General features: G+C 36.3%; 3 protein-coding genes across 4 annotated transcripts; 2 read left to right on the top strand and 1 right to left on the bottom strand.

Annotated features, from left to right (window-relative positions):
• Window positions 1-1,276: 1,276 nt before the first annotated feature.
• On the bottom strand, window positions 1,277-2,983 carry LOC111330284 (uncharacterized). 2 transcript variants are annotated; one of them, XM_088736319.1, is made up of 3 exons: window positions 2,863-2,983; window positions 2,319-2,378; window positions 1,277-2,172 (listed from the first exon to the last, which is right to left on the bottom strand). In XM_088736319.1, exons 1-3 carry the CDS (start codon window positions 2,968-2,970, stop codon window positions 1,915-1,917), a joined length of 426 nt encoding a protein of 141 aa, XP_088592445.1. In that variant the 5' UTR covers window positions 2,971-2,983; the 3' UTR covers window positions 1,277-1,914. The 2 variants fall into 2 exon arrangements, with proteins under 2 accessions (XP_088592445.1, XP_022790851.1); XM_022935116.2 differs by lacking the exon at window positions 2,863-2,983 and adding an exon at window positions 2,477-2,616.
• A 117-nt stretch (window positions 2,984-3,100) lies between these two features.
• Window positions 3,101-4,467, top strand: LOC111330283 (ARL14 effector protein-like). The gene has a single exon (XM_022935115.2). It carries the CDS (start codon window positions 3,101-3,103, stop codon window positions 3,653-3,655), a length of 555 nt encoding a protein of 184 aa, XP_022790850.1. The 3' UTR covers window positions 3,656-4,467.
• Window positions 4,468-4,874: 407 nt separating this feature from the next.
• LOC111330241 (small ribosomal subunit protein eS10) lies at window positions 4,875-10,918 on the top strand. Its single transcript, XM_022935065.2, has 6 exons — window positions 4,875-4,974; window positions 5,902-6,046; window positions 8,209-8,281; window positions 8,809-8,910; window positions 10,148-10,269; window positions 10,809-10,918. Exons 2-6 carry the CDS (start codon window positions 5,903-5,905, stop codon window positions 10,860-10,862), a joined length of 495 nt encoding a protein of 164 aa, XP_022790800.1. The 5' UTR covers window positions 4,875-4,974; window position 5,902; the 3' UTR covers window positions 10,863-10,918.
• Window positions 10,919-11,103: the final 185 nt, after the last annotated feature.

The following is an 11,103-nucleotide window of genomic DNA, read 5'->3' as shown; positions in this document are numbered from 1 at the left end:
TTAGCCAAGCCTAAAAGCGGAGCTCCCAAGTTCGTAATCATGGACGACTATTAGAACTTTAGCAACAAACGGAAGAGGACGGAAAGAGAAGGTCAAAGCCTTATGGCACAAAGAGATATAAAGATAGAGACACTGTTCTCTATACATTTCCTAAAGAGCTGACAAGGAGATTTTGTCTAACAATCAAGAGCTTCCTTAGTTGGTGATCATTTCCTTTATTCACGGGACCTTAATTTGGTTCTGGGGTGATACTGTATGGAGAAATTAGATGCTCGTCACTCCATAAGGAGTCAAAGGGTGAACATCAAATGTTATATAAAAGGTAATTGAGATAAGTTAAAAACCTGTGGATTGTTATACAAAGGTAATTTCTGATACCCATCTTGCCTACTGCTGAGGTAAATTTGGTTAAAAGTTAAAAGCTCCACCTAATTAACTTAAGAGATGAGTTTAATTTACTGATTCTACATGGCCTATAATCAAGACATGGCAAAATATCAAGGTAAATGACAGCAGATGTTTTCCAGCTCATGCGCAATTTCTAAGACAAAAGTAATATTTACTTGAGCTTCCTGTAAGAAAGCCCAAGTCTAAAAGTACCTTGCAGTAGTAGGAGATCTTCCAAAAAGACACTTGCAGCATTTCTGCACAGGTGTTGATTATCAGGCTGGGACATTCTGGGGGAGAGTAAGCCATTTATGGCCCTCTGAAGCAAACAAAACAATCTTATATTCTTAATGGTTGAAAGGCTATCTGAAAGACTTTGCAGAGAAGGCCAACTTGGCTACACCTATGGTAAACAGTGTTGTAGCCAGTACAGCTGAATCACATATAAAAGTTCACCAAAACAGTATCACTCTGTTTCTGTTTTGGAACCCAAGTGAAGGCCACTGCAGCCTCTTCTTTCAACATAGGGAGTTGGGCAAGGCTAAAAAAAATTTGATAGCTAGAATAAGTAGTGCCAGAAAAACAACTTTCTTGTTCTTTTTCCCACCAAGTAAAACAACACACAAGCCATAATTTCAATCAAATCCCACACAGACAGCTGAATTTTACATTTTATAAGCGTTGTTATTAGAAGCTAACATTTTTAAAGCCAACTCTGATTAACAGACCATCCTACAACCAGAGCAGCTGTAACTCAAGTGGACACTTCTTGGCTGCAGAAATAAAATTGTTCTAGCTTTAGATATGGTCTCAAATTTTCAGAGCTGGACATACAAACGTTGAAATGCAACTTGGTATTTTGAGCTAAACAGTAAACTTCAGAGGCATCTTTACTTTTTTAAACAACAATTTTAATTTTCATCGAAATTGCGAGATTCATTTCAAACCTTCACATTGGATAAAGAATATATTAAGTTTATATCTTCGGTTTTCTTTTCTCAATAAAGGAATTGAAATAGGAACAGTATTGTATTTACAATTTTCATCTATCGCTGATCAGCTACAACATAGAGCTATCTGAAAGAGAGTAGTTCGAAACCATTGTGTAAACAAGTCTAACTTGGAAATTTGAAAGGAAAAAGCGAACTTATAAAACTGCGTCAATTACCAATTCGGGGCACTCAGCTGAGCAAGCAAATTTCGAATTGAAGATAATGGTGTTTCATCACTTCTCTACTATTTCAAGTATACGGAATTACCCACTATTTCTACAAAATCACACGAACAAGTAGTAATTCAGTTTTTGCGTGCAAGCATCAATTTTGTGCGGACTGAGATACCACGAAAATTCAGTCCCTCAGTTTCGAAATTAATGTATTTTTCGTTTCACTCGACAAAAGGTTACCTTATTTTCTGTATGTGTCCGTGAATGTAAAGATCTTCGTCAATAACAATATCTAAATAGAACTCTTGGCACTATGCCATGTGAAATTTTCCTCAGGAAGCCCCTTGTTCCGATACACAGTATCAATCAGACTTGTCCTTCGGTGATTTCTTGAATGGTGTCAGTGCAACTCCCCCAACGGCTGATACAGCGCTATACGTCGTGGATAATGCCGTCCCTGCAACCCAACCAACACCTCCGACTACTGTGGCTGCCTTGTTATAAACGCCACCAGATACTTTCCACAAAAAGCCCGGCTGTTGTTCAGGTGATGTCGCCTCGTCCTTCGTCGATTGCCTTGAAGGAGCTTCCCCATCCATGTCTTTTAAATTTTCCTCTTTCTAAAACAGCGTACGACAACAGGCTTTAAAAGAGCGATTAGACCTCAGTAATAGTAATTAAAAGCGTCGCTATCATCGAAATTAAGAGCTGTAAAGATTTTATGAAAATATTTAGACCCAAGACGGTTCTTAATTAAACAACGAACCTCTTTCATGGCGAAATTCTTCTCGCCAGTGTCTGATCTTGAGGAGTTTGTCCTCCTCGCCTGCAAGACATGAAACGTGGAAAAAACAAATCGTAAAATTATATACTTTGACGTGACGTTAATGTAATTCAAAGTAAATACAAAAGAGTTCCTCGTACAACGATTTGCTGCTTGGCGCTATCGTCAGACACCATTGGAAATAAATTTTTAACAAATTAGCTTCCACAGATCCAGGCAACGATTTCCGGAAAAAAAAAATTTAACAAGTGCTCATTGTTTACTAGCCAATCATGATTACTGAACTTTAAACAAGCTATCCCGGTTTTTCATAAAGTTTCGTCAACGCAATTTTCACTTTCTTTGTTATACCTGAGGAATTTAAAAGCATAAAGAATTTTAACATGGAATTTGCAACAATACACCGCAAAGAAAATTTCGCTTGGACCCACAAAGCCGAAAGACGATATTTCTTTAAACAGTGGATTCTTGAATCGAGAAGGATCATTCTATTCGCATGGATACTTTTTCTCAGTCTGTGTCTTACTTCTGAATTCTTACTCTTCTGTTTTCTTGTACAAATTTTGTCGTATTTCGTTGTGGGTAAGCGTTTACCGGAAGTTGTATTTCTCGCCGGAAGTGAGTATTTGTACATTAGCGTAGTTGGACTGGGCTGGAGTTGTCTGTTCAAGATGGCGAAATGATTGTCTATTGGCCAAGTTGTATTTTTACACCTTTTTTGAACATAATTTTTCTATCCTTGTAAAAACTGAGGTACTTGTAAAATGTCCTCAGAAGCACAACGAGAGAGTGATGAAAATATTATCAAGTTGCTAGCTGTCGGGGATGCGAGCTTTGCAACATCAGACGATACACCAATCCTCACTGGGTTTTCTCTGAATGACCCGGCGAAAATCACTCGGACAGAATCTACTGGTTCAGAAAGCTCCAAAACAGAGAAATTACGGAATTCTCTGAAGTTTAAGAACCCCGGAAGATTGCTTGAAGAGTTTAACCCGGATACAAGTCGACGCGAAATGCGAAAATTAAATAGCCTGATCAAAAAGGACCCTGCTAACCGATCGAAAAGGAGACAAAGGCAACGAAGACGGCCTCAGAAGCAGACTTTTCACGACCGATCAGGTGTTCGAATGTCTGATGGAAGAGATGTTTGTGATTGTCAAGACACTGATTGTCCCGGTTGCCATTTTCCATGTCCTTCTTGTGGATCAGAAAAGTGTGGTGTAGAATGTCGATGTGATCGACAATGGACTTACTTGAAAGATGTGGAGATTGAGAATCCGCTGCCAAGTGTTTCTCGGAGATTGGGAAATCGATAAAATCCTAGCCTTTTTTTAGAAGAGAGTAGCTACTGAGCACTTTGCATTGGGTCCCAAGAGGCTTCTAAATTCCTCTTTGTTAACAGAAAAGTGATAAATTATACGTACATTTTTAGTAATAATTCAATAAGGCATATACACAAATGCCAAAACCCTAGTGTAGAGCGCTGTTAGAACCTGCCTGTGCCCCTGTTTATGATTTAAACACATCTTAAAGCTGTTATGGTTTTCTCAATGCGATATAGGTTTTCTGGAATTAAAAATTCATAGGAGTGTTTAAACATTGGTGTACTTTGTAAATGAAACCTGAACACTTCTTAGAGACAAAGTGATCATAGTTTTTTTCTTTGAGTGTTTAAGATTTCTAGTAAAGAAAAAAATCTTTTTTGTGTGCCCTTCAAAGAAAGGGTGGTGATACTCGTTCCCAGTGTTTTTGTATGTTTGTTTGTTTGTTTTTAAGATTCTTTCCAGGAAAATAATGATATAACTAGATTATTATTGCTGCCCATTTCACAAACAAAACTAATTTTCTTCATGTGACATCCAGTTTGTTTATCAATATACTAATGGTCAATTGTGTTCTTATGGGATTAATATACCTCAAGGAAATTAATGTAAAAGAATCCTAATCTTGTGGTTCCTTTTTGTGGTGGATAAAATGTAACAGTATTTTGGGTGATTATGTTTCCAATGTATTTAATATATATAGCTAAGTTTAAGATCCAAGTAGAGACGTTAAACAAAACTTTAGAATTCTGTAAAGTAATTTATCATATTTATTAAAATAAAATATACTTTTTCTAGCCATAAAACCCATGATGGAATTCAGCAAGCATTAATGCATTGGCGCTGAAAAACTGTTTCTTATCCCATCAACTCCAAAGATCAAATTAGTAATTCTCCCAATTGATTGCCTTATCATTCCTTGTAAATTAGAGAGGAGAATTCAGTGTTTTTTTTTTTTTTTAAGATAACATCCTCAAGCTGATAGGCTTGTCTGTTGTCATAGCCTGTTTGCAAGATGACGCATTGGAATCTCCAGGAGAGGTGAAAAACCAATCATCCCTGGAAATGAAAGAGGGTTACAAAAAATACTTTTAATTTCTTCATATAGGTAATTGCCCTTGTAAAAATAATATTTCTTTACTCATTTATCTCTTTAAAATTTTGTGCTTTGGAGTGTGACTTGAAGACTTCATCAGACGGCCATATGCAAATTGTCCAGTTTCCGCAAAAAGGCTCGGCTACCTAGGCCACAAGATCTCGCGCATACTCTAAATCGTTCTCTTAGCACTGTGTTCGCCATCTTGGAGAATAAAGTGAGTAGTGTGGAGACAATCTGGAGGAATTTTAAGCCATCCTCTCATTACTAAGCAAATTTTCAATAAAAAGAAAAATTTTAAATACCAGATAATTTCCCACTTCGAATATTTTATCTGTGAAATGTAAAGAATTGTTAGAAAATGTCTCGTAAAATGTAGTTACCTTTGCTTAACAACTCATCACGTTAAACATATTTTCTACGAAATTTATTTTACTTCGCTTACTATATTTCTTTAATAGATTTTATGTTGAGCAGGCGTTATCGTTAACCTCGGGATTAATTTTGATTTTAAAGCATCTCATTTAATGATTACAACACTCGATTACGATTACAACATATTTGATGATTACAACACTCGTAAAGAAAAACTGAACCTGTTATCTCTAGAGGACAGACGCCTCTTTTTTGATGTACTATTTTTTTATAGAGTTCTTAATGGGTATATTAATATAGATATATCCTCTTATATCCAATTTTATTCACATTCGGAAAGATACTCGTTGAGGGGTAAGGACGAACTTAAATTAAAAAAGAACTACGCGAGGACTGATACTTTTAAGTTTTGCTATTTTAATAGGATTGTCCACATGTGGAATGGGCTGCCACTATCGGTCCGTCAGGCTCCAAGTGTTTCTTGTTTTAAAAGGGGTGTAAGGGATTATTTGACTGCAAGATTTGATTGATTTTAGTTTGGATTTGTTTTTTTGTTAAAGGTGGTCTGCCGTGCATGGGGATTTATCTCTTTTGCGGACCATCCTTATGGCACCTTTATCTTTACTCTTTTGTATTATTATCTATTAATGTAAGTAAGTAAGTAAGTAAGTTATATGTGTCATTAAATTGTAATAAATAAATAAAATAAATAAATGAATGACGTTCAGAGGACTATATTTTTAAATCATTACTCGATGTTTTTTTACAGGATGTTGATCCCCAAGAAAAACCGAATAGCCATTTATGAGTACCTCTTTAAGGAGGGAGTCATGGTGGCTAAAAAGGATTTTAATCTCCCAAAGCATCCTGATGTTGAGGGAGTTCCAAACTTGGAGGTCATTAAGGCTGCCCAGGTATGAAAATCAGAAATTTATAAGTACATTGTTTTACACAAGACAGAACTCGTAGGGATAAAGGGGGTAAGTTTCTAAAGAAACTGTGGTGCTGGGCCAGTGGGGGTAACAAGGTAATTTGGTTATATCAACTAAGTTGAAACAGTAAACCAGCCACTGTAAAGAGTTAAAAAGCTGATGTTTCAAGCATTACCGCTTTGTCAGGGCCAATGGCTAGCACTCAAAATATCAGCTTTTTAACTCTTTACGGTGGCCAATTTACAGAGGTCGTAGAAAGTCTTGAATTTTAATCAAGTCGAAAACTTTTGATATGATTGTCAAGACCTGGAAAACGAACTTTTGATATGATTGTCAAGACCTGGAAAACGAAGGAAATGGGATGAAGTATGAAGTTCGTTCCAAGCTAAAACAAATGCCAATGTTGAGATCTTTGAAAGGCAGCTGAATTTACATGAGTTACTGTAGAGGCTACAATTTTCAAAAGTAATATCATAGGTGACAAATTACTCCTTAATTTTGGCATGAAATTTCAGCGTTAATTTTTAATTTCACGTGTGAAAATACAAAATTGCCATGGTAACATCTCTTGTATCTCGATCAGAGCTAAGATGGCGTCGACATTTAAGATGGTGACCCTTGAAGAAGTTACAAAATTAAAAGAAGCGGCTGAAAATTATTAACAGGCAGGAAGAATTCGAAGAGTAATTTTTGTGAAGAAACTCAGAAAATTACGAACTTTAACAATAATGTATGCTTTAACGAAAACTATATTCATGTTCTCGATTTTCAATAGAATAAACCAGTAAAAACAATTAGGGTTGTGAACGTAATTTGTCACCCACGATATTAAAAGGTAATCAAATGGTTTTCTCGTGAAATTAGAAAATAATTTCACTTGCATTTTGTCAAAATTCTGATAATTTCCCTCGCATAAAGGCTCACAAAATTATCAGAATTTTGACAAAACGTGCGTGAAGTTATTTCCTAATTTCACTCGTCGCCATTTGATTACACATACTAAAGGTGATTCCTCAGAAAAAAAAAATATTGAAGAATTTTTTTAAAACTTTCTTAAATGTTTCCTAACAATATCTGTTTTGAAAAAATCGTTAAAAAAGATGGGTCACAGTGGGTATTTGGGCCAATCTTACCCCATTTATGCCTGTACTGGCACTAGTCATGCACATCATTGCATTGGTTTATGATGCATTTTGCAGTAGTTGGAAGCAAGGGTTTTGAAGGTAACACTTGAAAATGAAAACTTGATGGGTAGAAAGTCTCAAGTGCATAGAACAAGTTGATACATAATTTGCCTAATTATGTGATTTTTACGTGCAGTGCAATACTGAGTTATTACCTTAATAGAAATTCAAGAAATTTCAGTTTTATGGCAGATCATTGAAACTGCTCTGCTATTTTAGCCACATGATTTGACTTTATCCCTGGATCTTAATATGAAAAAATGGCTTTTGAAAATTCAGAAAAAGAACTGGATTTTGTATGCAAAAATTGATATAGACCTTGCAAAAGCTGTGCTGTTTAAAATTGGTACCATATATATATATATATGTATAATGTGTGGTTGGCAGAAAAAAACAACTACATATACATCCCTACAGACCTGTTTCGTGGTTGCCCACTCATCAGGGCAACCATGAAACAGGTCGGTAGGGATGTATATGTAGTTGTTTTTTTCTGCCTACCACACATTATAACCCGCTCTACTATTTGTATCGAGCACTGTTTCATGGACACCAAGTTTAATCCCTATATATATATATAATTGTGTGAAATTGTAGCAAATGCTTTAGGAAAGTGCTCAATACACATGAGTGTAGAGCGAAATACAGTTTAAAAAAATCTTTCTGACGAGTGCGTAAGCACAAAACTCGGAGTTACAGGGAATCATGCATGTTTCATTTTAGTCATTTTGAACTATATATGTATAAATAGTTCAAAGTATATATAAATATGTATATGTATTTGATTGTGCTGTTGTTTTGATGAGGTATTTCATTTAGATAGTGATTTTTTTTTTAGGTGTACATAGGTTTGATTACTTCATTACTCTTTCTTAGTGTCTGTTTCTTTTTCTAATGTGAGGGATCACTTGGTAAAGTTTAACTGTTAAGTGGTGGTACCAACATGTCTTCATTTTATAGTCATTAAAATCTCGTGGATATGTCACAGAGAAGTTTTCTTGGCAATGGTACTACTGGTACCTCACAAATGAAGGTAAGAGCTGATTATTAGAATAAGAAAACAATGATGATGAAGTTTGATTGAGATCTGTGCTTACCAGACACTTTTTGTATGCGACTACCAACTGAGATTGAAAGCTACTTATCCATAGCAAGGCAAGGACCAATTTTGATGCAACCCAAGCCTAATTTCAGTAACCTGTGTATGTTGTACCTGAGTAGCATTTTAAAGAACTAGCCCTGGTTGTTCAAAGGGTGAATAAAGGCTATTCTCTGGTTAGGCATCTATCTGGGAGACAGGGCAGCATGTTTTGGTAACTACCTGTTGGATAGCATCATTGTCCTTTAAATAATTAGGCCCCTAAGGCCTTATTCAAACTTGAATATTGCTCTTAAAAATTAGAATGTGCTTTTAATTTGTAAAATACTTGGAGTTTGAACTATAAATGTGCACTCATCGTGTTGTACAAGATGAGGGGAAATTATCATGGGGATAATGCTTCATTAATGCTCAGCTTAATTTCATGTCATAATCAAACATTTAAAATGACTTGTTTTCAGGAATCACATACATCAGAGAATTCCTTCACCTTCCTCCTGAGATTGTACCAGCTACTCTTCGCCGACAAGCTAGGACTGAAACAGCTAGACCGCGACCTAAAGGTGTGTTGGTTTGTTAGCCCTGTAATTCCCATGATGTGATCATTGTTTATTCTTCCCTCCAACTGCTTCACATCTCGTTGAAAATTAGTTACAACTGCCTCCCGGTTAGCTCAATGGATAGAGCGCTGGACTGTTGTGCAGAAGGTCGAGGGTTTGAGCCCCAGCCGGACCAACACTCAAGGTCTTAAAATAATTGCGAAGAATATGCTACCTTTCTATAACATCAAGAAATGGTTGGATTTTCTAGTCTTCTCAGATAGGGACGAATAAATGGAGGTCCCGTCTCCTGCAGGGTTAGGGGTAGGAGATGTTAATTTCCCATGCATGAAATTACTGTGTGATGGATGTCCTCCCCTGGGGTGGGGTGGGTGGGTTGGGGTTGGTTTAGGTGGGTGGGTTGGGGTTGGTTTAGGTGGGTGAACCTAGTAGAGAACTATGTGTCCTATTGTTCTCTCACCTGTACACTGTACAAATCTATAAAACAAACAAAAGAAACAAACAAATAAGAATTTGGTGTTAGACCAAAAAGCAACTTCTACCTGATAAGTCCGAGTATTCTCCTCACCTGTTTTGATATTATAGAAAGAAGCTACTTGTATATTACTTCTGGAAGTGAAAAGTTACTGTTGGACCTCACATTTTTTTTTCTTAATAAATTTTCTCTGTTCCCAATTTTTTTTACTCTTGTGTTGATTCCAACACCATATGCTTAATTATCATGGCCCCACACGGTTTTCATTAAAGGCTTTTCATTGAAGAGGAAACTATAATTAGCTGAACACTGTTTTGAATTTGTTGGCTATCAGCAAATGTATAGTAATCTTTAAATTTTACAGAAGTTCAAGTTACTGCCACCCATCAAAAATCACTATACAACAATTTTCAGTCGAGGAAGGCATAATGGAAGTTTGACAACCACATTTTGATTTTGAAATTGTGTCATTGTCACAGGCAACTAGCCCCATTTCCAGTGGCAATGTTTCGTTTGTCTTCTTTTGGCACGGTTTCATATTTGACTGACAGTGAGATTTGGTTACCATTAAAGATTGCCAATGATAACACCATGATTTTAAAACTGTGCACCAAACTTTTGTATTACTTTCTATATATTAAATAATGGGAAAAATAATGGGAATATTATATCATGGTGTATCAAGTTCTATTTTAATATTTTGGGAATTGAGCAGAAATTCAAGTTTTTTTTTTTTTTTTTTCCAACTTCAATCCACATTTATAGGTCCAGACCAACCCCGTGGCCCTCCATCTGGTGACTCTGCTGACCGTGAGGCTTACAGGCGTGGTCCTGCCCCTGGTACGGAACCAAAAGGTGGAGCTGGCTCAGACTTCAAGCCTGAATTTGTAAGTCTCCCCCTTTGAACTTAATGCTTAAAGTTTTTGTTCACTCAATTGTAACAAATAAAGAGCTAAGTACCGGATTCAGTTCTTCAAAGGGTGAATAACACTACCAACAAGGTGAATCTCTGTCCAGTGGATTGTGTAGTATGTTTTTGTCAACAATCAACCATTGGGTAGTGTTATTTGCCTTTGAATGACTGGGCCTTGTTCTTTGAGCTTTGAGCATGTTACTAAATATTAGACACTATTAAATATCAAGTTTCTCAGTTGAACCACCATTGTCTCAGCTGCATGTTTAGATGAGGACTGATATTCCTGTAACACCCTATAGAACAACTAAGGAACTTTTCTGAAGGCTGGCTATTGTATACAACCCTGCTAGGATAACGTGCTTTGTATATGACTTGGGGATTTTTTTCATCATTGAAATCATTCATTCATAGAGATATCTATCATTTTAAAGCAACACCTTTCTCTGGTTACCAATAATTAGTTTTGTTTTGCTTTGAGGTTATGCAAGCATTTTTTTTTTTTTCCGACAGAGGGCTGGTTTTGGCCGTGGCCGTGGTGGATTTGGAGGTTCAACTCAGCAGTGAACAATTTAAATAAGATCATTGTTAATAGTATGAAAAATAAACATCCTTCAAGTAAATCAGTGGTGTGATGTAACTTTTTGTTGTCAAATGAGATGTTTGGTGGATCACAACCTTGAAGTTGAGAAAGTTGTCTCAACACCTCTGCTGGTAAAAGAGACCTTAAACTTTCTTTCTTCTAAAAGACTCCATCAGAACTTGGCAAATAAAGTTTGGAGAAGCTCTTAACATCAACTCCAACCCA

This window comes from Stylophora pistillata, chromosome 10 (assembly GCF_964205215.1).
Source record: "Stylophora pistillata chromosome 10, jaStyPist1.2, whole genome shotgun sequence".
Classification (NCBI taxonomy): Eukaryota; Metazoa; Cnidaria; class Anthozoa; order Scleractinia; family Pocilloporidae; genus Stylophora; species Stylophora pistillata.
This window is presented reverse-complemented; position numbering and strand designations above follow the sequence as displayed.

Excerpts from the sequence above, each read along its gene's own strand:
- LOC111330284 (XM_088736319.1), bottom strand. The coding sequence starts at position 2,970 with ATGTACAAATACTCACTTCCGGCGAGAAATACAACTTCCGGTAAACGC. Across the intron at positions 2,379-2,862 it reads AGAAGAGTAAGAATTCAGAA|GCGAGGAGGACAAACTCCTC; the intron begins GTAAGACACAGA and ends CATGTCTTGCAG. Across the intron at positions 2,173-2,318 it reads AGAATTTCGCCATGAAAGAG|AAAGAGGAAAATTTAAAAGA; the intron begins GTTCGTTGTTTA and ends ACGCTGTTTTAG.
- LOC111330283 (XM_022935115.2), top strand. The coding sequence starts at position 3,101 with ATGTCCTCAGAAGCACAACGAGAGAGTGATGAAAATATTATCAAGTTG.
- LOC111330241 (XM_022935065.2), top strand. The coding sequence starts at position 5,903 with ATGTTGATCCCCAAGAAAAACCGAATAGCCATTTATGAGTACCTCTTT. Across the intron at positions 8,282-8,808 it reads CTGGTACCTCACAAATGAAG|GAATCACATACATCAGAGAA; the intron begins GTAAGAGCTGAT and ends ACTTGTTTTCAG. Across the intron at positions 10,270-10,808 it reads CAGACTTCAAGCCTGAATTT|AGGGCTGGTTTTGGCCGTGG; the intron begins GTAAGTCTCCCC and ends TTTTTCCGACAG.